This window comes from Rana temporaria, chromosome 9 (genome assembly GCF_905171775.1).
Source record: "Rana temporaria chromosome 9, aRanTem1.1, whole genome shotgun sequence".
NCBI classification, from domain to species: Eukaryota; Metazoa; Chordata; class Amphibia; order Anura; family Ranidae; genus Rana; species Rana temporaria.
The window spans coordinates 22,318,295-22,344,149 of record NC_053497.1 but is presented as its reverse complement, the minus strand read 5'-3'; the positions used below and the strand labels follow the sequence as shown (position 1 = coordinate 22,344,149).

General features: G+C 45.0%; 1 protein-coding gene across 1 annotated transcript in view; it reads right to left on the bottom strand.

Moving 5' to 3' along the window:
- The window catches only part of IRAK1 (interleukin 1 receptor associated kinase 1), a 106,546-nt gene that overhangs the window by 13,779 nt on the left and 66,912 nt on the right, over nt 1-25,855 (bottom strand). The window contains exons 4-10 of the mRNA XM_040322944.1: nt 25,352-25,479; nt 21,939-22,118; nt 17,561-17,625; nt 12,613-12,727; nt 8,804-9,124; nt 5,028-5,099; nt 2,950-3,174 (exon numbers count right to left, since the gene is read on the bottom strand). Of these exons, the coding sequence (XP_040178878.1) occupies nt 2,950-3,174; nt 5,028-5,099; nt 8,804-9,124; nt 12,613-12,727; nt 17,561-17,625; nt 21,939-22,118; nt 25,352-25,479 (1,106 nt within the window). The remainder of the gene's footprint in view (nt 1-2,949; nt 3,175-5,027; nt 5,100-8,803; nt 9,125-12,612; nt 12,728-17,560; nt 17,626-21,938; nt 22,119-25,351; nt 25,480-25,855) is intronic.

Below are 25,855 nucleotides of genomic sequence, written 5' to 3'. Positions count from 1 at the left end.
CACTTTGTGCTGGTCTATCACATACAATGCCAATAAAATACATTTATGTTTTTGGTTGTAACATGACAAAACGTGGAAGATTTCAAGGGGTATGAATACTTTTTCAAGGCACTATACACTATACCATATTTAAAGTGGAGGTTCACCCTAAAAAAAAATTCTAACAATACATTTAGAAGACTGATTACATTGCGGGTATGCTGTTTTTTTTTTTTCCGTACATACCTCGTTATCGCCGTTTCATCGCTCAGCTTCCGGTATGATTCTTGCGGGTCTAGGCGTTCCTAGTCGATTGACGTTCCTCCGACCGGGGCATACTGCGCGTCACGACTTTCCGACAGAAGCCGAACGTCATTGCGCAGGCGCCGTATAGAGCCGATCAATCAACTAGGAACGCCCAGACCCGGATTGGCCATCATACATCGCTGCACCAGATTTACTCTCTAGTTTTAGTAAATCAAGCCCAGAATTTCCTTAGAGCTGTCTGAATTCCTGAATTGTGTGATTCTCCTGAGATCAACCCAATGTGCATACAAGTATTCCAGTCAATAATTGTACAGTAGACTCACTGGAGTGACAGATTTTACAGGACTATGGCTCCACCTTGTGGTGAAATCTGGTACTGTAGCTCCTTTACTCAAATAATGAAAATCAAGAAGGACATTCTTTTTCAAGCAATAGTCCTTTCCATTCATGTAAATCCCTGGTGCCCAACCTGTACCCCGAGGGCTGCATGTGGCCCTTTGGTATGTGATGTGTGGCCCTCAGACTTCAGCATTCTGTAGTGGGAACACCGATTAGCAGAGGCGGGGCTGGTGATCAGTATTTTTGGAGGGGGGGCAAACTTGCACCGCTGTAGGAGATGACGAGGATCGAGGATGAGGGGGTAGGGCTGCTGCTGCTTGCTCTAGCCGAGGGAAGAGCTGGGGCTTCTTCCTCCCGACCTAACAGACGTTGCTTCTCCTCCCGGCTAAACAGAAAGTAGGTTCTGAGACCCGATTGGTCGGAAGTCCGAAGACTCCCTGCTTCCTGACTGGCCCGGGAGGAGAAGCATGAAGACAACAGCAAATATTAATTCGCTATTGTCACACAACTGGGTGGGCTCAGGGCGTAGTGCTCTGCCCCCCGGGCCCACCCTTTTTGGAAGCCGATTAGAGCCTTAGGCTCTAATCACGTGTTTCCAAAAAAACGACAACATTAAAAACCATGCATCCGGCGCCCTGCATGGAGATGAGGGGCCAGGCGCATGGATTGGGAAGAGCCGGTTCACACTGGGGCAACTCGTCAGGCGGCTCAGCCGCCTGACGAGTCGCGTCCCACTCTATGCAATAGAACCGTTCTAATAGGAGTGACGCAAGTCGCTCCGACTTAGAAAAAGGTTCTTGCACGACTTCGGGGGCGGCTCGGGGCGATTTGCATTGACTTCTATAAAGAAGTCCCCCGAAGTCGTGCCGCCGCAGTGTGAACCAGCTCTTATATTTACTGTGGAACTAAAGGGGTTAATCCTCTGCATTGTATACATTGTATACATTGTGTACACTGTCTATCTGGGGGAAGGCCAACTAACACAGGAAGAGTTGCCAACCTGCACATGCTCAGTTGTGTCTTTTATGCTGGAGAGCGTGTATACAGGCTGTAGTGAAAATCTCAGCATTGGAGAAACTGTGCAGTTTATCATGTAACCGTGGTATACAGATCATCCAAAAAGGTATATAGTGCCAATATTTTAATATAAAAAGAAGATTTCTAAGCTGTGGACACTTTTGGGGGTGGATGAACTATTTTCATATTACTGGGTTTAGTAACACTTTAACCACTTAAGGACCGCCTCCTGCACATTTACGTCGGCAGAATGGCACGGCTGGGCACATGCACGTACAGGTACGTCCTGTGCTAGTACCCAGCCGTGGGTCACGGGCGCGACCCAGTCCAAAGCTCCGTGATCGCCGCTGGAGTCCCGCGATCGGTCCTCGGAGCTGAAGAACGGGGAGAGCTGTGTGTAAACACAGCTTCACTGTGGCGGCGTCATCGATCGTGTGATCCCTATTATAGGGATACGCAATCGATGACGTCACACCTACAGCCACACCCCCCTACAGTTAGAAACACATATTAGGTCATACATAACCCCTTCAGCGCCCCCTTGTGGTTAACTCCCAAACTGCAATTGTCATTTTCACAGTAAACAATGCATTTTAAATGGGCCCAAAAATGTGTCAAAAGTGTCCGCCATAATGTCGCAGTCACAAAAAAAATCGCTGATCGCCGCCATTAGTAGTAAAAAAAAAATATATATTAATAAAAATGCAATAAAACTATCCCCTATTTTGTAAACGCTACAAATTTTGCGCAAACCAATCGATAAACGCTTATTGCGATTTCTTTTACCAAAAATAGGTAGAAGAATACGTATCGGCCTAAACGGAGGGAAAAAAAAAAACGTTTATATATATTTTTGGGGGGATTTTTTATTATAGCAAAAAGTAAAAAATATTGCATTTTTTTCAAAATTGTCGCTCTATTTTTGTTTATAGCCTAAAAAATAAAAACCGCAGAGGTGATCAAATACCACCAAAAGAAAGCTCTATTTGTGGGAAAAAAAGGACGCCAATTTTGTTTGGGAGCCACGTCGCACGACCGCGCAATTGTCTGTTAAAGCGACGCAGTCCAGATTTGCAAAAAGGGGCCTGGTCCTTTAGCTGCATTTTGGTCCGGGTCTTAAGTGGTTAAGGTGAAAAATCTTGAGGGTTTACAACCCCTTTACGAAGCAAGGGACCATTTTCATAAGTATACGGATTATAAGTTTGACATTATATTCCTCTGAAACTTTATATTCACAATTATAATAAATACATCCCATATGCATGAAATGCCCAGCTCACCGCTGTAACTTGGACCAGGGGTTCAGATTATATATTTATGAATTTACATTGACAAGTGAGCAGTTACCTCCACCATGCGGGGACGTTTCTTCTGACGACCCAAGCATCGACAAGCAAGCAATGAAAGGTCCTGGGCGACCTCGAAAGGGCAGATTCCAGCCCGTAGATCCAGGTGCTGGTGGCAGATACGAGAAGCTGCCCTGGACTGCTTGTCTTCTGACACTTTGATGGCGCCCTTCACAGAACTAGATTCCATTTCCTTGTCACTCTCCTCTTCATTAACTAAATCCTTCTGTAAAGATACAGCATGCAGTCATCATGTACTGTATGCATCATATGGAAAATATACTTCCACTGTACATTTAAAACAAAATTGGATTTGGTCACAACATACTCCTGTGTGTCTACAGCATAAAAACGATTCCAGTGATCTCATTTATGGTTTCTGTGATTGGCTCACTGCTTTCCCCAAACAAACCAGAAAGCAAATGCAAAGCACAGGGAGCATTCTATCAGCTGGTTGGTGGCGGAAAGATAATCTAGAAAACAAAATATCGGCAGGCTTTTTTTATTTTATTATTTTAGAGAACTTTTTAGGAAATATTCAAGCATGTTTAATGCAGACAACCAGTACCTTTATATGGGCTGTCTGTTGGAAAGCTTCAGGGTTTGTGCGTGAACTACAAGAGCGCTCATCATCCAGAACTACAAGTCGTCAGCCGTGGTGGCTGATGGTAGTTGTAGTTAATTCATTCACAGGAAACTGTGAATAAAAGGTGTGTTGACAGTAGGTGCGGGGAGAGGACACCCGGCCATCTGTCACACTCAGGGTTGCCAACCTCAGTAAATTTACTGACAGTTTGTAAAAATCTTTGACTTTTGGAACGGTCTGTAAATATCAGGGGTTGATAATTTGTCATGTTGTGTTGACTTTTGCTAGTGTAAAATAGGCAAATTACTTGTTATGGGTATTGTCAGTGTTTCCATATCACGATTAAATATCGATTGTCTTCGTTTTTATATGGAGTTGTCATTTTTCAGGTTGTCAGTAAAAAAAGAAAAGAAAAGTGTTCCATCTGTAAATTTAGTAAAATTCAGTAAAAAATGCTACGGGAGGTTGGCAACCCTGGTCACACTGAAAGGAAGGGGGAGCGTCGGCTGACAGGAACTGGTGGCAGGAGCTGGAACAAGTTCCACCCTAAAAATGGGTGGAACATGTAACCCGTTCCAAAGGGTGAACCTAATGTGATTCTATGTACAAACAATTGGGTCAGGAGGGAGGTCCTGCAGAGATCCTGGGAATTCCTATTATATTGAAGAGGTAGGTGGGGCATTCTGGGAATGTACAAATACTGAGACCCTATTACCGGTACATGGAAGAAGCAGGTGGGCGGTTCTGGAAATGCAGAGATACTGGGATGCCCATTAAATGGAAGAAGCAGATACGTGGTCCTGGAAATGCAGAGATACTGGGATGCCCATTACATTGAAGAAGCACATAAGTGGTCCTGGGAATGCAGAGAACATGGGATCCCCATTACACGGAAGAGGCAGATAAGTGGTCCTGGGAATGCAGAGATACTGGGATCCCCATTACATGGAAGAAGCAGATAAGTGGTCCTGGGAATGCAGAGATACTGGGATCCCCATTACATGGAAGAGGCAGATAAGTGGTCCTGGGAATGCAGAGATACTGGGATCCCCATTACATGGAAGAAGCAGATAAGTGGTCCTGGGAATGCAGAGACACTGAGATCCCCATTACATGGAAGAGGCAGATGAGTGGTCCTGGGAATGCAGAGAACATGGGATCCCCATTACATGGAAGAGGCAGATGAGTGGTCCTGGGAATGCAGAGAACATGGGATCCCCATTACATGGAAGAGGCAGATAAGTGGTCCTGGGAATGCAGAGAACATGGGATGCCCATTACATGGAAGAGGTAGGTGGACAGTCCTGGAAATACAGAGTTGCAGAGATATCCATTACACATAAGAGGAGGTGGGTGGTTCAGAGAATGAAGAGATACAAGGATCCCCATTACATGGAAGAAGTTGGTGGGCGATTAAACCTGGCAGCATCTATCCAAACTGGATTGTTCATTGTGGCATGAATTCATGTTCAAAACAAACAAAAAAAACTTACCAGATACTTAGTGTGAGAACTGCTTTCTTCATTATCTACAGCTTTTTGTCCTGTCAGTATTTCCAGTAAGACCTAACACAAACAAAAACAGATAAAATATGCAGAAAATAAATTGTACATTCTATGAACACGTGAGACTGGTGACAAATAATTAGAGTGGTCTGAGAAGTTAATTACCCACCTGGGGACTGCCTACCGCAGATATACTGCAGCAGAGCGGCCCCACTGCACCGGTTCATATACATGTATGTGATACGCTTCTTCTGGGTAGGGGGCGCACGCCCACCACCCTGGCTGTTATGCCATTCGCTGCAGCACAAGCCGGTCAGCAGGTCCTGGCCAATGATTTATGGCCAGCACCCACTGGTCAGATGAGTGCATGACAGAGGGGAGCTCTGTGTTTGTAAACAACAAAGAGCTCTCTTCTGGCAGCGACAATGTGCCAATTATTCTTTCCCTGCGAAGCAGAGAGTAAAAACAGGTACCTTGCTTGGGGAAAGCAGTACACAAGTACATATTGTTAGGCACACAGATAACCCTTTGATTGCGCCTAAATGTTAACCCCTTCCCAGCCAGAGCCATTAGGACAGTGAATATTATTAGCACAGATCACTGTATTAGTGTCACTGGTGATGTGAGTGGCAGTTAGTCAGTTCACCCCAGCGACAGATTGCCCGCCGCACTATCACAGTCCCACTATAAGTCGCTGATCGCCACCATTAGTAGTATTTAAAAAAAAAAATTATCCCATCCATCATCTAGGTGCTGCAAAGCATTGACAGTATACTGACTGTTTTCACATGCAGCCTGGATCCGATATAAATATGGATTCGGAAGCAGCAAAGAATGCATATAAAAGGCTAAACGTGAATGTAAGCCTGACACCAAATATGACTAAGGATTTTTACTTGAGCAATAAAAAACACACAGGAAATAAGTCTATAGTTGGCTATACTTCCTTTCAGACAGCCTCCCTTCTGCCCGCTACGTAAAATGTGCAGTCTGCACTGTATGCAAAGGAAATGATCAGAAAAGGTTTCATGTTGATTACCCAACTTTTTACTCTGATTGTAATTTAGCATTGAGAAGAAACTTTTTTTTTTTTTTACCACTAGGGGGAGCAGGAATTCATAACATCGGGGATTGCAGAAAATGCAGCGCAGAATGCGGAAGTGCTACAAAATATATGTTGGCCTCCCATAAAAATGTCCTACACACAAGATGTTCAGAAGTCAATCTAAAACCCATGACCAGAGGTGCCAACTCCATACTGACAATACAGACAAATTTGCTGACAGAACCCCTTTTTCACCGACAACCTGAAAGATGACAGAAACACCTTTTAGAAAATTGATATTTAACAACTTAACGACCGTCCCATAGATTTACTGCTACAGGGCAGGCGTTCTGGACAGGATTAGGTATTATATATATATATATATATATATATTAGTGCTGTCAGCTAAACGCGTTATTAACGGCGTTAACGCAAACCCATTTTAACGCCGTCAATTTTTTTTATCGCGTGATTAACAAGGTTTACCCTTTAAAACATTTTTTTTTTTTGTCAGCACGTACCTCTTAATCCAGATTTTCACCTGACGGCAATCCCAAGCACTGCCTGTGATTGACAGGCTTCCGAACGGCGCATACTGCGCGTCACAGGTTGCCGGAAAAACCCGAACGTCGGTGCGGCTCTATACGGCGCATGCGCACTGACGTTCGGGTTCTGACGGCAACCTGTGACGCGCAGTATGCGCCGTTCGGAAGCCTGTCAATCACAGGCAGTGCTTGGGAACGCCCACTCCCGCGGGATCGCCGTCAGGTTTAAGGGATTAAGAGGTACGTGCTGACAAAAAAAATATAGGGAAAGTAAAAGTTGTTGTCCAGTAGAAATAGGATAGGCTTCCTTTTTATAGAGATGAAATTTCAGAGATTGTCTAAAGGTAGACAGAGTAGAAGGTAGCCAGATGGTTTGGGTTAAGGCGTTCCAGAGGCTGGGAAAGCCTCTGGGAAGTTCAGGAGGCAAGCATGGAAGAGGGTAACAAGGAAGCTAGAGAATAGAAGGTCTTGGGAGGATGGTTTAGGTCATGGGTGCTCAACCTGTGGCCCTCCAGCTGTTGCAGAACTACAAGTCCCAAGGCATTGCAAGTCACTGCCAGTTACGAGCATGACTTCCAAATGCAGAGGCATGATAGGAATTGTAGTTCTGCAACAGCTGGAGGGCCAAAGGTTGAGCACCCATGGTTAAGGTGATCGTTTGAGATTAATTGTGATTAATCGTGAGTTAACTATGACATTAATGCGATTAATCGCGATTAGAAATTTTAATCGCTTGACAGCACTAATATATATATATATATATATATATATATATATATATATATATATATATATATATATACACACACACACACACACACACACGTTATTCTGCACTCCCGCCTAGGGGGTGGGCCAGCGGTGGCTTTTCTTCTGGGGGGATGGCAAACAACCAGCACTACCTTCCCCCCTCCGGGCAGTGCAGCACTCATGCACCCCCCCCTCCCCTGCACCAGGGGGCGGTCAAGGGTGTTTGCGTCACTGTCAGCCAGCACATAACCCCCCACTCAGCACTTACTATGTGTCCTCCGGGCAGCGGCGGTTCCGGCTCCAGTGTGTCTTCTCTTTCACAGCGCTAGGCCAATCAGGAAACAGGTCTCACTGAACTGCCTCCTGATTGGCGAGTAGTGTGAAAATAACGAAAATTTATTTGCTATGATAACACAATTGGGTAGGATCAGGGTGTACTATCTGCGCCCCGAGAGACCAAACTCTCTTTTCCTGCTGTAATTAGTCACAGCAGAAGCTGATCAGCGGGTGCCAGCGAATGGATGTCTGTTGGCACCTGCCAATCGCTGGGGAGAGAGACTGGACAAAGCTCTGCATATGTAAACAATGTAGAGCTCCGGGAGTAAAATCCATCACATCCCTTAGTAAAAGTAGCACACATAGTACACAAAAACACTGGCTAGGCACACATATAACCCCTTGCTCGTCCCTAGCAAAAAATGGCCTGGTCATGAAGGGGGATAAACCTTCTGGAGTTCAAGCGGTTGAATAATGCAAGAAATTTGTAAACAATAAAAAATGAATTCCAGGTATGGTATATTTTTACATAATTTAGTCCGGCTTGGACAAATGTAACTATGTATATACTAGGGTTGTCCCGATACCGATACTAGTATGGCTGCATAGGGGGGGGACATGGCTGCATTTGTGGGGGGACATGGCTGCATTTGGGGACACATTTAAAAAAAGTATCGGTACTTGTACTCGGTCCTAAAAAAGTGGTATCGGGACAACCCTAGTATATACCATACCTGACCGATGCCCTAAAGGCTGGGAATCACTAATGAAGACACCGCTACTCCAGTGATCTCCACTCGCTTCTGAATGGAAGCTGCAGGCTAAATGGGCTTGCTGCTTTCTGAACAGGGGGTCAGCTTCTCAGCATGGGCACTATTCATAGAACGCTTTTCTCTGATTGGATGAGCTGGAGACCATGACGTCACCACCCGCCTCTCCACCTCATTCATCGGAGAAAGCTTTGCAATGATTCAGAAAATGTAAAGCATTCTCTGAATGGTGCCTGTGCTGGACGGCCACCTCCTGTATTCACAATACACCAGGCTGGCCAATCAGCATGGGACCCGGAAGCTAGATATGAAAAGAGCTATACAGAGATATGAAGAGCAGAGTCGTGCCTCTGTATGTCAGGAAAGACCATCACTCACCACTCCAAAGCTGTAAGTGTCCAGTTCAAAAGTAAGCTTCCCCATTTTCACATACTCATCAGGTAGGTACGCCAGCGTACCCCTCACAGTGCTGGTTCGTGCCAAAGTGCGGCTTTTGCCTGCATCACATGTGTACCGACTGAATCGAGAAAGGCCGAAGTCCCCTATTTTGGGCACCAAGGCCTGGTCCAAGAGGATGTTGGAACTCTTGATGTCTCCATGGATGATGCTAGGTTGGCAGGTGTGCAAGAACTGTATCCCACAAGCGGCACCCTGCATGATACCCAGACGCTGCTTCCACGAGAGGGTTGGAAAACTGCCCTGCGAAAGACATATGTTATAACAAACACAGACAAAGACAATGAGAATGTAGCTGTGTAGACCATCGCTTAAAGTGATAATAAACCCTCCATTTTTAAGCACTTTCATGATAGGGGGGGGACCACCAGCCCTCCTGTAGGGGGTCCAGCAACACAGAGGGGTCCGAATAGCAGGAGGAATCAGTGTGGCTGGGCAGAGGGGCAATTACAGAAAGATGCCCTGCGCTGCTCTCTGCAGCAGCTGAAACAGGGTCTTTCTCCCTCCATTTCAGCTGCTACAGGGAGACATATAGGGCATCATTCCTTTACATTGCATTACATTGTAATTAATTAAAAACAATTGTAAAATATTTTTTTTTTAAAAATTTAAACATTTAAAAAAATATGGAGCAACATAAAAAAAAAATGTAGTATACAGTAAAACCTTGGATTGTGAGCATAATTCGTTCTGGAAACAAGCTTGTAATCCAAAGCGATTGTATATCAAAGCGAATTTCCCCATAAGAAATAATGGAAACTCAAATGATTCATTCCACAACCATTTATTCACAAGCCCTTCAGTTTATAGTCCATATAAAAAGATTATAGCAATGTGATTGGTTGTGTAACCATAAAATGTCCATCCACAAATGGAAGTCTCCACAAGGGGATTAGAAGAAAAATCCAGCAGGAGCTCAAGAGTATTAAAGAGAGGAGGCTCTGAGACCACTTTCACACTAACGTGCTTTTCAATCGCTTTCACGCTAAAAACAGTGCCTAACCACTTCCCGCCCGGCCTATGGCCGATTTACGTCCGGGAAGTGGTTATGAAATCCTGACAGGACGTTCTAGAACGTCCTGCAGGATTTCATGCCGCGCGCGCCCGTGGGGGCGCGCATCGCGGCGATCGGTGATGCGGGGTGTCAGTCTGACACCCTGCATCTCCGATCTCGGTAAAGAGCCTCCGGCGGAGACTCTTTACCACGTGATCAGCCGTGTCCAACCACGGCTGATCACGATGTAAACAGGAAGAGCCGCCGATGGCTCTTCCTCACTCGCGTCTGACAGACGCGAGTAGAGGATAGCCGATCGGCGGCTCTCCTGACAGGGGGGGTTCGCGCTGATTGTTTATCAGCGCAGCCCCCCCTCGGATCGCCACACTGGACCACCAGGGATGCCCACCCTGGAGCACCAGGGTGGGCAAAAAAAAAAAAAAAGCCAAAAAATAAAAAAAATAAAAATAAAAAAAAAAACATAAAGAAAAAAGATGCCAGTCAGTGCCCACAAATGGGCACTGACTGGCAACAATCAGTGCTGCCACCCCAGTGTCCATCAGCGCCACCCCAGTGTCCATCAGCGCCACCCCAGTGTCCATCAGTGCCACCCCACAGTGCCCATCCATGCCCAGTGCCCACCTAGCAGTGCCCATCTGTGCCACCCATAAGTATCCATCAGTGCCGCCCATGAGTGCCCATCTGTGCCGCCTATGAGTGCCCAGTGCCGCCCATGTGTGCCCATCAGTGCCGCCTATGTGTGCCCAGTGCCGCCCATGTGTGCCCATCAGTGCCGCCTATGTGTGCCCATCAGTGCCGCCTATGTGTGCCCATCAGTGCCGCCTATGTGTGCCCATCAGTGCCGCCTATGTGTGCCCATCAGTGTCGCATACCAGCGCCGCCAATCAGTGCCACCTCATCTGTGCCCGTCAGTACTACCTCATCGATGTCCATCAGTGCCATCTCATCGGTGCCCATTAGTGCCGCCATATCAGTGCCCGTAATTGAAAGAGAAAACTTATTTACAAAAAAATTAACAGAAAAAAATAAAAACGTAATTTTTTTTCCAAATTTTCAGCCTTTTTTTAGTTGTTGCGCAAAAAAAAAAAATCGCAGAGGTGATCAAATACCACCAAAAGAAAGCTCTATTTGTGGGGAAAAAAGGACGCCAATTTTGTTTGGGTACAGTGTAGCATGACCGCGCAATTGCCATTCAAAGTGCGACAGTGCTGAAAGCTGAAAATTGGCTTGGGCGGGAAGCTGCGTAAGTACCTGGTATGGAAGTGGCTAAAAAGCTCACGAAAACGTATTCAATCAATGAATGCTTTCACACTGGGGCAGTGTGCTGGCAGGGCTGTGAAAAACTCCCTTCTCCATTGAAATGAATGGAAAGCTCTTCAAAAGCGCCTGAAAAGCGATCAGTGTTTTTACTGGCAGTTTAGAAGCGCCTCAGTGTCAAAGGGGCCTAGGGCCCCTTTTACACGGGGCGGATCAGTAATGACCCGCCCCGTGAACCTCTGCTTGCTCAGCGGGGATCGCTCCGTTGATCCCCGCTGAGCCGGCGGATGACAGGGCGGTCCCCGCACACTGTGCAGGGCCCGCCCTGTCTTTTCTCCGCTCTCCCCTATGGGGGGGATCGGATGAACACGGACCGTCTGTCTGTGTTCACCCGATCCGATCCACCAGACGGATGGAAAAGTAGGTTTTTTCCTCCGTCACACTTTGGCGGATCGGAGCGGGTCGGATGTCAGCGGGCATGTCACCGCTGACATCCGCGGCTCCATAGAGGAGCACGGAGCACCCGTTCAGGTCCGCCAAAAAAACTGGCAGGCGGACCTGAACGGGCCGCCCGTGTGAAAGAGTCCTAAGTGTAGCAATATGTCGGTAAATGTTGTATCTTCATTAAATGTAACCATATTACTATACTTATGCCGCGTAAACACGACCGTTTTTTCTTTAATGTCATTAAAAACGATTGTGTGTGGGCTCCAGAGCATTTTTCACGATGTAAAAAATGGGCATTAAAAATTTAGAACATGCTCTAATTTTTCACAACGTTTTTAACGTTGTTGTTTTTAACGTCGTAAAAAATGATTGTGTGTGGGCTTTAACGACGTGAAAAACCCGCGCATGCTCAGAAGCAAGTTATGAGACGGGAGCGCTTGTTCTGGTAAAACTACCGTTCGTAATGGAGTAAGCACATTCATCACGCTGTAACAGGCTGAAAAGCGCAAATCGTCTTTTACTAACACGAAATCAGAAAAAGCAGCCCAAAGGGTGGCGTCATCCGAATGGAACTTCCCCTTTATAGTGCCGGCGTACGTGTTGTATCGCCATCGTCACCGCGCTTTGCTAGAGCACTTTTTTTTCACGATCGTGTGTAGGCAACGCCGTTTTAACGATCTGGTTGAAAAAAAAAGGCCTTTTTTTCCTAGACCATTAAAAATTTCATTTTTTACAACCCGAAAAACAATCGTGTGTACGCGGCATTAGAGGCGCCTCTCTTCTCTTTTATACTCAGTTGTGACATGAGGCTACTCTCATACCAAGACATCGCTTGTATATCAAGTCAAAATTTATTAAAAAATGTTGCTCGTCTTGCAAAACGCTCTCAAACCAAGTTTTTACTGTATTACATTTTTGTTTTTGGGTTTAGACACGTTTTAAGTAGAATGACTCTTTTATTCTCTATTATAATGGGTTCCGATACCATGTAGCCCCGCCCTGCTGGTCATACCTGGAGTTGCAGTCGATCTTCCAAGGAGCCATTTGGTAGATACAGATAAATAAGGCAGTACTCCTCTCCCTGCATGCAGTAACCAGCCAGGTCAATGATGTTTGGGTGACGAAGACTGCAGGGAAACCACAGAAATCAGTGTAAGGTGATTAATGCCCCATCACGTGTCAGCATAAGCCGCAAAATTGCAAAAATACAGATCAGTGACACAAAACTGCAATCATCACTAGTTTAAACAATTATAACCATCGACGCGTTTTCCTGGAAGTCAGACTGTACAGCTGTATCCAAATTTAACCTCAAAGGGGAACTACACCCACACAGACGCTCCAGGCTCTGATCTCTCTGAAAATGACCATCATTTCACTCAGTCACACAAAACTTTACATTCCATTTTTCCGGAATGCTTTTTTTTTTTTTTTTTTTTAGTTTATCTTGTTAGTCACGGTTTGGAGAAAAACATAAAATAAAAACTGATTCACCACTTCAGCTTTTGCACCTGTAAAGCCCTGAGGGCCAAAGCAATTTCTGCTCTGGGCTTGTTTATTCAGGAGTAACGCAGCGATTACCTAAAATAACAAAGTATTACATAAGTCATCCTTTTCTGAATAAGCAAGCCGCAAAGGAATGCTTGTCCTGAAACATAGTGATCTACAGACAATAGAGATATATATATATATACTGTAGACCAGGGCTCAAAATTTCAAGTCTTGAGCCACTAGCCAGGCCTCAAGGGTTACTCGCCACTAGTTGCCCCACCCAACATCTACCCCGCCCCCAATTCTCTCGCTAATCACGCCCTCTATCTTGTGAAATGTTTTATGCAGAATTAAGTTACAAAAATAAATATTAACAACAACTTTATCAGTTCCCTTTAGCACAACCTCACCTGTGCCCATCAATGTAGCCTCACTAAGTCCACCATTGCGGACTCACCGCGCTCACCATTGCAGACTCACCACCCCCCCTTTGCAGATTCACTTTGCCCCCCATTGCAGATTCACTTTGCCCCCATTGCAGGATCCGATCTCCTCCGCCGATTACTGAGTGCACCGGAGAGTGGCGGGAGGGGGGGGGGGGCCTATCCCGCTTAATAAAAATGATTTTGCAGCGTATCTCTCGCAGAGACCACTTTTATCTGAAAGAGGACCGGCCACTCTTGAAGAGGATACCGGGGTTATGGTAGCTAGCTGCTACCATAACGACGGCATTCCTCTTCAAAGTACCAACGTATAACGACGGCGGGCGGTCCGTAAGTGGTTAAACATTATACAGTAAAACCTTGGATTGCGAGCAAAATTCCTTCCAGAAACATGTAACCCATACATGCAACACTTACATATCAAAGCGAATTTCCCCATAAGAAATCATGGGAAGAGGATTCATTCCACAACCATTTATTCATAAGTCCTTCAGTTTATGGTCCATATAAAAAGATTATAGCAATGTGATCGGTTGTGTAACCATAAAATGTCCATCCACAAATGGAAGCCTCCACAAGGGGATTAGAAGCAAAATCCAGCAGGAGCTATTTGCATTTTTTTTTTTTACTAGTAATGGCGGCGATCTGCAATTTTTATTGTGACTGTGACATTGCGACTGACATATCGGACACTTTTGACACATTTTTGGGACCATTCACATTTATACAGTGATTAGTGCTATAAAACTGTTAATTTTTTTGTAAATAAGTAAGTTTTCTTCTTCAATTATGGGAACTGATATGGCGGCACTGGTGGGCACCGATGAGGTGGCACTGGTGGGCACCGATGAGGTGGCACTGGTGGGCACTCATAGGCGGCACTGATGGGCACTCATAGGCGGCACTGATGGGCACTGGGCATAGATGGGCACTAAGAGGTGGCACTGATGGACACTGAGGGGTGGTACTAATGGCATTGCTGGGCACAGTCAGTGCCCATGTTGCCAGTCAGTGCCCATTTGTGGGCACTGATTGGCTTCGAGTGCATTAAAAACTTTTTTTAATTTATTTATATGTATTTATGCTCTATTGAGCACTGGGGGGCACTCCCTGGTGGTCCAGTGCGGGGATCCGAGGGGGGGCTGCGCTGATAAACAATCAGCACGAACCCCCCCGTCAGGAGAGCCGCCGATCGTCTCTCCTCTACTCGCGGTCTGTCAGACGCGAGTGAGGAAGAGCCATCAACGGCTCTTCCTGTTTACATCGTGATCAGCCGCGATTGGACACAGCTGATCATGTGGTAAAGAGCCTCCGCCGGAGGCTCTTTACCGAGATCGGAGATGCAGGGTGTCAGACTGACACCTCGCATCACCGATCGCCGCGCTGCGCGCCCCCCACGGGCACGCGCTGGCATGAAATCCTGCAGGACGTCAACAGACGTCCAGTCAGGATTTCACAACCACTTTCCGGACGTCAATCTCCTATTGACCGGGCGGGAAGTGGTTAAAGCTCCCCGTTTCGACGAGCTCGCGCGCAGAAGTGAACGCATACGTGGGCAGTGCCCTTGTATGAAAATGGGAAAACGAGAGCAATAATTCTAGCCCTAGACCTCCTCTGTAACTCAAAACATGCAACCTGTAGAATTTTTTTAAACGTCGCCTATGGAGATTTTTATGTGCAAAAGTTTGTCGCCATTCCATGAGCGGGCGCAACTTTGAAGCGTGACATGTTGAGTATCAATTTACTCAGCGTAACATTATCTTTCACAATATAAAAAAATTGGGTTAACTTAACTGTTGTCTTATTTTTTAATTAAAAAAAGTGATTTTTTCCCCCCGAAAAAAGTGCGCTTTTAAGACCATTGCGCAAATACGGTGTGACAATAAGTATTACAACGACCACCACTTTATTCTCTAGGGTGTTTATATATATATATATATATATATATATATATATATATATATATATATATATATATATATGTTTGGGGGTTCTAAGTAATTTTCTAGCAAAAATATGTGTTTTTAACTTGTAAACAACAAATCTCAGAAAGAGGCTCGGTTTAGTGGTTAAATTAAAACTATGCAGCAGCAGTACTCTAACTTACATCATTATCGATAGGTAAAGGGCGATCCCGGCTATAATCCCTTTAGATCAGGGGGGGTCGCAAACTGGTGGCCCTCCAGCCTCTACCTTTGGGAGTCATGCTTGCAGCTGTCAGCCTTGCAATGCCTCATGGGACTTGTAGTTCTGCAAAAGCTGGAGGGCCACCCGTTTGAGACCCCTGCACTAGAATGTATTTTGGGATGCTTGGCTCCCTTGGCTGTAGACAAGAGACAAACACAAAGGGCCAGATTCACGTACTTGCGCTGCGGTGTAACGTATCCCCTTTACGTTACACCGCCGCAAGTTTTCATCGTAAGTGCTTGATTCACAAAGCACTTGCGTGTAAACTTGCGGCGGCGTAGCGTAAAGCCGTCCGGCGCAAACCCGCCTAATTCAAATGGGGCGTGTACCATTTAAATTAGGCGCGTTCCCGTGCCGGACGTACTGCGCATGCTCCGTTTTGAAATTTCCCGCCGTGCTTTGCGCTAAATGACGTCGCCCCGACGTAATGTTTTGAACGGCGACGTGTGTTACGTACTTTCGTATTCCCGGACGACTAATGCCCCGTACACACCATCACTTTATGTGATGAAAAAAAATGAAATTTTCTGTGAAGTAAAAAACGACGTTTTTGAAACTTCAATTTTCAAAGACGAAGCTGCCTACACACCATCGTTTTTCTCACAATGATCTAGCAAAGCGAGGTTACGTTCCACCACGTTTTTCCATTGAAGCTCACTTCATAAGTAGCTTCTGGGCATGCGCGGATGAAAAAACGTCGTTTTAAACGACGTTTTTGCTACACACGGTCAATTTCTGTGAAGTAAAAGTTGACGTTTTGAAAAACGACACATAAAATTGAAGCATGCTTCAATTTGTTTTGGTCGTTTTTTAGAAGACATAAAACAACGTTTTCCCCCACACACGGTCAATTAAAGTGACGTTTTTAAAAACGTCATTTTTTTTCATCACATAAAACGACCGTGTGTACGGGGCATTAAGCAAAAAAAAATAAAAAATTTAAATTTGACGCGGGAACGACGGCCATACTTTAACATGGGCTGTCTATTGTTACACTAAATAGCAGCTGTAACTTTGCGACGGGAAAAGCCGACTAGCGACGACGTAAGAGAATGCGACGAACGCATGTACCTTCGTGGATGGCCGTAAACAGCTAATTAGCATACCCGACGTGGAGATCTCCACCCAGCGGCCGCCAAAGTATTGCATCCTAAGATCCGAAGGCGCACAAAGCCGTAAGCCTATCGGATCTTAGCCAAATGCCGTCGTATCTTTGTTTGTGAATTACAAATAAAGATACAACGCGGCAAATTTGAAAGTACGCCGGAGTATCAGCAGATACTCCGGCGTACTTCTTTGAATCTGGCCCATACTACTTTTACTGTTTTGTGTATTGCACATGAGCTAAAAAAGGTCTGGATCCGAAAATCGAACCTCTTGCCAACCCATCAAGATTGGCTCCTAAAAGTTAATGATGCATTAAAACTGAAATACTGTACAGACATAGAGGCACCTTCTTTCTCTAAAGAGGAAATATTGCTGGCACTGTGGGTCAGTACTCTGGAGTTAACCCCTGTGGGACCGGTTATTTAATCCCTAATATTTCCTACTCTCCTGTCTAGTCATCTCTGGGTCTCCTGCGTCATACAGTACGAGGCGTGATCAGGGTCATTCTAAAGAACTGGTTTTATTATCACAGTTGAACTGTTTTCAATGAAGGCTTTGCAATTGTGAGTTTGAATTATCATTACATAATGTTTAACAAATGTGTAGCAGGCTGTGAAATCGCAAACACTTCCTTATTAATTCATTCTCTATATGCCTTTTGTTCAAATAAAGTATGACATAAGAAAAACATAATCTAGAATGCTGTGGCTGCATTTTACAGAACGTTCTTACCATGTCAGTTTCTCTATCTCCGTAAGGAAACTCTTCTTCACTGTGCTCCATTCTAATTCAGAATCCTAAAAGTACATAAGACAACCAGTTTGTTTTTTTTCTACACAAATTTAAATGTATTTACTTATTACAGGTACAGTACTCGCATATCAAAGCGAGTTTCCCCATTGAAAATAATTTGTTTCTCATTGACTTCAATGGCATGCAATACCGCATGTGGCCAGAGGTGGGGGGGGGGGCACCAGGGAGCCTCGGAAACACATGGAAAGGCACGAGGACACCTCGGCTGAACTCGAACTACCTTGGAAAGGCTCAGGAACTAAGTATTTCCAAGATTTTCTGAGCATTTCCGAACAGCGCTGTTCGGCTCTGCTCCAGCGCTCCCCCCCCCCCCACCTCAGGCCAAACGCGGTCTTGCACACGGCTTTGGCTTGAATCCTGCTCGTTTTGCGAGACAACACTCACAAACCGAGTCAGGATTTTTTTAAATACAGTACTCCTATTGCGAAACGCTCATTCACTGCGTTACCCGCAATTCGAGGTTCCACTGTACTTCTATGGCGCCGTAAATTTATGCCGCGCTTTACATATATATTGCACATTCACATCAGTCCATGCCCTCGAGGAGCTTACAATCTAAAGGTCCCTAACTCACATACATACACATACTAGGGCCAATTTAGACAGTTGCTGATTAACCTACCAGCATGTCTTTGGAGTGTGGAAGGAAACCAGAGTACCCGGACGAAACCCACACAGGCACAGGGAGAACAAACAAACTCCAGGCAGGTAGTGTCGTGGTTAGGAAACAACGACCCCAGTGATGCTAGGCAGAAGTGCTAACCACTTAGCCACTGTGCCACAAATACAGATTATTAAAGCAGCAATAGCAACCATAATCTTGATAAATTTTTATATATATATATATATATATATATATATATATATATATATATATATATATATATATATATATATATATATATATATATATATATATATATATATATATATATATATATATATATATATATACATATATACACACACACACACACAGTATATCTTGGTTTTCTATTAATTAGTAGAAGTGATCTGGGTAGTTGTAGAGCCACCAAGTCACTAAAACACAGTGATAATGCAGTAAAGCCACCACCTCCTCCCTCCCTTTGTGATCCCTGGGCTTCCCTGTGAGCAGGGTGATTGGGAATGGAGAGTGACAGCAGACTGAGTTCCCATTCAATGATCTCCTGATGTGATATGTGAATCCAGAAGCCCACAGTTCTGAGCACTTCCAGGTTCATAAACTCAGTATCCCAGTGGTAGCAGCCAGCTGACCTGCAGATTAAGGACCATTTATTCCAGATCTCTGTTAGTTGGAGGCAGAGAATGCATCAAAAGTGATCTCCATAAAGAGTACTTGTCACTGTTTTTTTACTACACAGGAAGCTTGTAAACATCAAAAAATATATATAACGCCCTCACATGCAGTAAGGAACACATGTACTTAAAGCGGAGTTGCACCCAAAAGTGGAACTTGCACTTATTCGTCTCCTCCGATCCCCTTCGGTCCCCTTCGGTGCCACAATTAGAAAGCGCAGCACTCTTCGCACATGTGCAGTAGGGAAACGGCTCTGAACCTGAAAGGCTTCACTGCCAGGTTCCCTTACTGGCAATGGCAGCGGCTGCATCCGACAGCTGATGCGAAGATCGGCTGGGGTGCCGATATCGCGGGCTCTGGACAGGTAAGTGTCCATATATTAAAAGTCAGCAGCTGCTGTATTTGTAGCTGCTGATGTAGACCAGTGTTAATTTTGTCGACTAAAACATTTTAGTCTACTAAAATACGACTAATTGAGATGACTAAAATATGACTAAAACTAAAATGGCATTTTAGTCAAAAGACTAAGACTAAATTGAAATGTGACGTCAAAATGAACACTGGTCTGTAGTGCATGTTCATACCTCAATACCATAAATAAAAACATATCGGATTTTTCACTCCAATAGTATATAATGAGTTTGGAAATTGCAGAGAAATGCTTAAATAATGCATTACAATTTAACTCTACCCATTAGATTTTAGTCGACTAAAATTCGTTTTAGTCGTCTAAAATGTCCTGGCGATTTAGTCGACTAAATACGACTAAAACAATTGCAGAAGACTAAAAATGGGTTGTAAAGGTTTCATTTTTATTTTTTTTAAATAACAAACATACCATACTTACCTCCACTGTGCAGTTCGTTTTGCAGAGTGGCCCCGATCCTTGTCTTCTGGGGTCCCTCTGCGGCTGTCTCGGCTCCTCCCCGCAAGAGCTAACCCCCCCCCTTTGGGAAGTGCTCTCCCAAGGGGGTTAGCTTGAGGGCGCGATCCCGTGTGATACTGAAAGTGCATAATGCACTTAATGCATAGGTGAAAAAACATGAAGCTTTACAGCCCCTTTAAACGTCCGTTTACCAGCAGCAGTGTACATGAGGCCTAAAACACACCAATACATAAGAGTCGGTTCACACTGCAGCGGCACGACTTCGGGGGCGACTCTGCAAGTCGTCCTGAGGACGACTTCAGAGGCGATTTGCAAAACGACTTCTGTATAGAAGTCAATGCAGGTCACCCCGAGTCGCCCCCGAAGTCGTACAAGAACCTTTTTCTAAGTCGGAGCGACTTGCGTCACTCCTATTAGAACGGTTCCATTGCATTGAATGGGACGCGACACGTGAACCGGGTCTTAGACAAACAAAAAAAAACACACTAACAAAACACATATTGATGTGAACCTGACCCAATAAGTGCATAAGGTATATTTAAAATCAAAAGTTGTTTAACCACTTCCATACCAGGCACTTACGCACCTTCCCGCCCAAGCCAATTTTCAGCTTTCAGCACTGTCGCACTTTGAATGGCAATTGCGCGGTCATGCTACACTGTACCCAAACAAAATTGGTGTCCTTTTTTCCCCACAAATAGAGCTTTCTTTTGGTGGCATTTGATCACCTCTGCGATTTTTTTTTTTTGCGCAACAACTAAAAAAAGGCTGAAAATTTGGAAAAAAAATTACGTTTTTATTTTTTTCTGTTAATTTTTTTGTAAATAAGTTTTCTCTTTCAATTACGGGCACTGATATGGCGGCACTAATGGGCACCGATGAGATGGCACTGATGGACATCGATGAGGTAGTACTGACGGGCACAGATGAGGTGGCACTGATTGGCGGCGCTGGTATGCGACACTGATGGGCACTCATAGGCGGCACTGATGGGCACTCATAGGCGGCACTGATGGGCACACATAGGCGGCACTGATGGGCACACATAGGCGGCACTGATGGGCACACATAGGCGGCACTGATGGGCACTCATAGGCGGCATTGGGCACTCATGGGCGGCATTGGGCACTCATGGGCGGCATTGGGCACTCATGGGCGGCACAGATGGGCACTGATAGGTGGGCACTGGGCATGGATGGGCACTGTGGGGTGGCACTGATGGACACTGGGGTGGCGCTGATGGACACTGGGGTGGCGCTGATGGACACTGGGGTGGCGCTGATGGACACTGGGGTGGCAGCACCGATTTTTGCCAGGTTGCCAGTCAGTGCCCATTTGTGGGCACTGACTGGCATCTTTTTTCTTTTTTTTAATGCTTTTTTTTAGACTTTTTTTTTTTTTGCAGGCTTTTTTTTTTTTTTGCCCACCCTGGTGCTCCAGGGTGGGCATCCCTGGTGGTCCAGTGTGGCGATCCGAGGGGGGGCTGGGCTGATAAACAATCAGCGCGAACCCCCCCTGTCAGGAGAGCCGCCGATCGGCTCTCCTCTACTCGCGTCTGTCAGACGCGAGTGAGGAAGAGCCATCAACGGCTCTTCCTGTTTACATCGTGATCAGCCGTGATTGGACACGGCTGATCACGTGGTAAGAGTCTCCGCCGGAGGCTCTTTACCGAGAACGGAGATGCAGGGTGTCAGACCGATCGCCGCGATGCGCGCCCCCACGGGCGCGCGCGGCATGAAATCCTGCAGGACGTTCTAGAACGTCCTGTCAGGATTTCATAACCACTTCCCGGACGTAAATCGGCTATAGGCCGGGCGGGAAGTGGTTAAACATTTTGGATAGAATGGGGTAGTACTAAAACCACTGCTAGGTATGTATTGCTGAGCAAAAATTCATATAAGGCCCTTTTTCGAATGTGCAAACAAAATGTTCCCATAATGCTCCAGCACTACTGGGTTAAAATAATGTAGGGACCAAATAAAAAATGAACTTTTCATAAAACATTGTAATTAAAGCCAAATTCAATGTCTACAGCATTATTAAAAAAGCAAGATAAAAATAAAAAGACACACACACAAAGTATCTATTGTACGGGTGAAGATACAGCATACCTGCTTCAGCCGCTTGACTGCGTATTCGGTGTTCCGGATGGTTGCTTTATACACACAGCCAAAGCCGCCCTCTCCGATCTGCAACGACGGGGAGAAGTTCCTCGTACCTTCCACCACCTCTTGAAAATTCCACCTCAAATTCCTGGGTGGTTCTACTAGGTTAACGGAGGGGAAAGATTCCTGGAGAAGAGATAACATTCTATTAAGAACAGTGATGCCATTAAAAAAAAAATACCTGCATAGGATTGGGGGCTTGGGCATCTTGTAATTCCAAATACATGTTATATTTTCCTCTAATTTAAAGTCCAGCAATTACCCACTTGACAACTGGGTGCTTAAACACCCTTAACCGCTTAAGCCCCGGACCATTTTGCAGCTAAATGCCCAGGCCAGGTTTTGCGATTCGGGACTGCGTCGCTTTAACAGACAATTGCGCGGTCGTGCGACGTGGCTCCCAAACAAAATTGGCGTCCTTTTTTCCCCACAAATAGAGATTTCTTTTGGTGGTATTTGATCACCTCTGCGGTTTTTATTTTTTGCGCTATAAACAAAAATAGAGCGACAATTTTGAAAAAAAATTCAATATTTTTTACTATAATAAAAATCCCCCAAAAACATATATATAAAAAAAATTTTTTCCCTCAGTTTAGGCCGATATGTATTCTTCTACCTATTTTTGGTAAAAAAAATCGCAATAAGCGTTTATCGATTGGTTTGCGCAAGATTTATAGTGTTTACAAAATAGGGGATAGTTTTATTGCATTTTTATTAATTATTTTTTTTTTTACTACTATTGGCGGCGATCAGTGATTTTTTTCGTGACTGCGACATTATGGCGGACACTTCGGACAATTTTGACACATTTTTGGGACCATTGTCATTTTCACAGCAAAAAATGCATTTAAATTGCATTGTTTATTGTGAAAATGACAGTTGCAGTTTGGGAGTTAAACACAGGGGGCGCTGTAGGAGTTAGGGTTCACTGTGTGTGTGTTTACAACTGTAGGGGGGTGTGGCTGTAGGATGGACGTCATCGATCGAGTCTCCCTATATAAGGGATCACTCGATCGATGCAGCGCCATAGTGAAGCACGGGGAAGCCGTGTTTACATACGGCTCTCCCCGTTCTTCAGCTCCGGGGAGCGATCGCGACGGAGCGGCTAAAAACAAATAGCCGCGCCGTCGTCCCGGATCGCTCCCCGAGGGATCCCGCCCGCAGCGGAGGGGGTCCCGATCAGACCCCCCACCCGCTAGAAGGCAAGGGCGTATATATACGCCCATCTGCCTGTCCGTGCCATTGTGCGGACGTATATAGGCGTGCGGCGGGCGTTAAGTGGTTAATAACCAGACCAATTTTCAGCTTTCGGTGCTCTCACATTTTGAATGACAATTACTCAGTCATGCAACACTGTATCCATATGAAATTTTCGTCCTTTTTTTTCACACAAATAGAGCTTTCTTTTGGTGGTATTTGATCACCTCTGCGGTTTTTATTTTTTTCGCTATGAATGAAAAAAGAATGTACATTTTGTAAAAAAAATAAAATTTTGCGAAAAAGTAATTTTTCTTCAAAAATTTGCCCAAAAATGCATACTGCTACATATCTTTTTTGGTAAAAAAAATTGTGGATATTATTTAGTCTGGGTGAAAGTTATAGGGTCTACAAGCAATTACTGAAAATGTATCAATTTGATCACACCTGATGTACTGACATTTCTTGAGACCCTAACAAGCCAGTAAAGTACAAATACCCCCCAAATCACCCCTTTTTTTGAAAGTAGACATTCCAAGGTAGTTAGTAAGAGGCATAGTTAGTTTTTTGAAGTTGTCATTTTTTCCCACAATTCTTTGCAAAATTAAGATATTTTAATTTTTTTTCACACCAAATTGTCATTATAACAGGTTATTTCTCTCACATGGCATGCACATTCCACAAATAATACCCCAAAATATATTCTGCTGTTCCTCCCGAGTACAGCGATACCACATGAGTGAGACTGGACACATACAGAGGCCCAACACTGAAGTAGCAACTTCAGGCGTTCTAGGAGCATAAATGACACATCTAGGGCCAGATCCACGAAGCAGTTACGCTGGCCTATCTATTGATACGCCGCGTAACTTCTAGTTTGCTCCAGCGTATCTTTGTTTTGTATCCACAAAACAAGATACGCCTGAAGCTGGGCTATATCCGACTGGCGTACGTCTTAGTACGCCGTCAGATCTAAGGTGCATATTTACGCTGGCCGCTAGGTGGCGCTTCCGTTGATTTCCGCGTCGAGTATGCAAATTAGCTAGATACGCGAATCCACAAATGCACATCCGGCCGGCGCATTTTTTTACGTAGTTTATGCAAGGCTTTTTTCGGCGTAAAATTACCCCTGCTATATGAGGCGTACTCAATATTAAGTATGGACGTCGTTCCCGCGTCGAATTTAGAAAATTTTACGTTGTTTGCGTAAGTCGTTCGCGAATAGGGCTTTGCGTAGAATTATGTTCACGTCGAAAGCATTGGCTTGTTGCGGGCTAATTTGGAGCATGCGCACTGGGATACCCCCACGGACGGCGCATGCGCCGTTCAAAAAAAACGTCATTTATGTTGGGTCAAGACGTATTAACATAAAACACGCCCCCATCTCATCCATTTGAATTGCGCGCCCTTACGCCGACAAAGTTACACTATGCCGCCGTAACTTACGGCGCAAATTCTTTCAGGATACAGAAAATACGCTGTAAGTTACGGCTGCGTAGTGTATCAGAGATACGCTACGCCGGACGGAAAGATGCGCTGAGGTACGTGGATCTGGCCCCTAATCTCTCATTCACCTATTACAGTTTTGAAGGCCCTGGAGCACCAGGACAATGGAAACACCCACAAAGTGTCATTTGTGGAATGTGCATGCCATGTGAGAGAAATAACCTGTTATAATGACAATTTGGTGTGGGGCTATGACAACTGGCTATGGGGAGATCAGATAAAAACGGACCGCCTTACAGGCAGGCCCTGCGACAGTCTCGGTACAGTTTCCAAATCAGTGCAGAGGATTAGATGATCCGGATAGGTGCTGTATAGAAACAAGATCAAGCAGTGCGTCTGAAGTCTTGATTGAAGAGCAAAATCATTCATGGAGTATCAGGAATGTTGATTCAGGAGTAGCAAAAAAAAGAAAGAAAACATGCAAGGAAAAGGAGTACAACTTCTTAGGACACCAGCACAATGTTTGGAGGCAGGCTTATTCAGTGGGCTGGCTTCCTCTTTATTTGTTCTGCCACTGAACCCCCGGGTGGCAGCAATAGTACCCAACGGCCTGTAATTTCTTACTATTCCTGTATCTCTCAATGGCTGTTGACATAAATAACATTCTCTCATTCCTGCACAGAGCCTGATTACACAGTCAGATGCTGTGGACTTACTTGTATGGAGGAATGGGTATTACTGCCAGTGCTGCTGCTGCTACTGTCTGAACCTGACACACGAGGCGGACACACACTGCCACTTATCAGATGTGGTGGAGGGGGTCCTGGAAAAGGTAGTGGGATTCCTAGATAAAAACAAAACAAATAAATATATAAAAACATTCTTGTGGTGTTTCCTATACAAAATTGCTAAAAGATTTGCAGAGAACAACCAAATGATTTATATGAATGTCTGCACCCCCATTCACATTTGAAAGTTTTTCTGCTTGTTTCTCGATACACTTAAAGGGGTTGTAAAGGTAAATGTTTTTTCACCTTAAAGCAGAGTTCCAGCCTTTTTTCATGTTTATTAAAAGTCAGCAGCTACAAAAAGTGTAGCTGCTGGCATTTAATAAACAGACACTTACCTGTTCCACGGTCCAGCGCCGCCCGGAGCTTCGCTCGTCTCCCCCCTTCTCCGACGGCGCCTCCATTGTAACTGTGGGCACCCGGCCATGACAG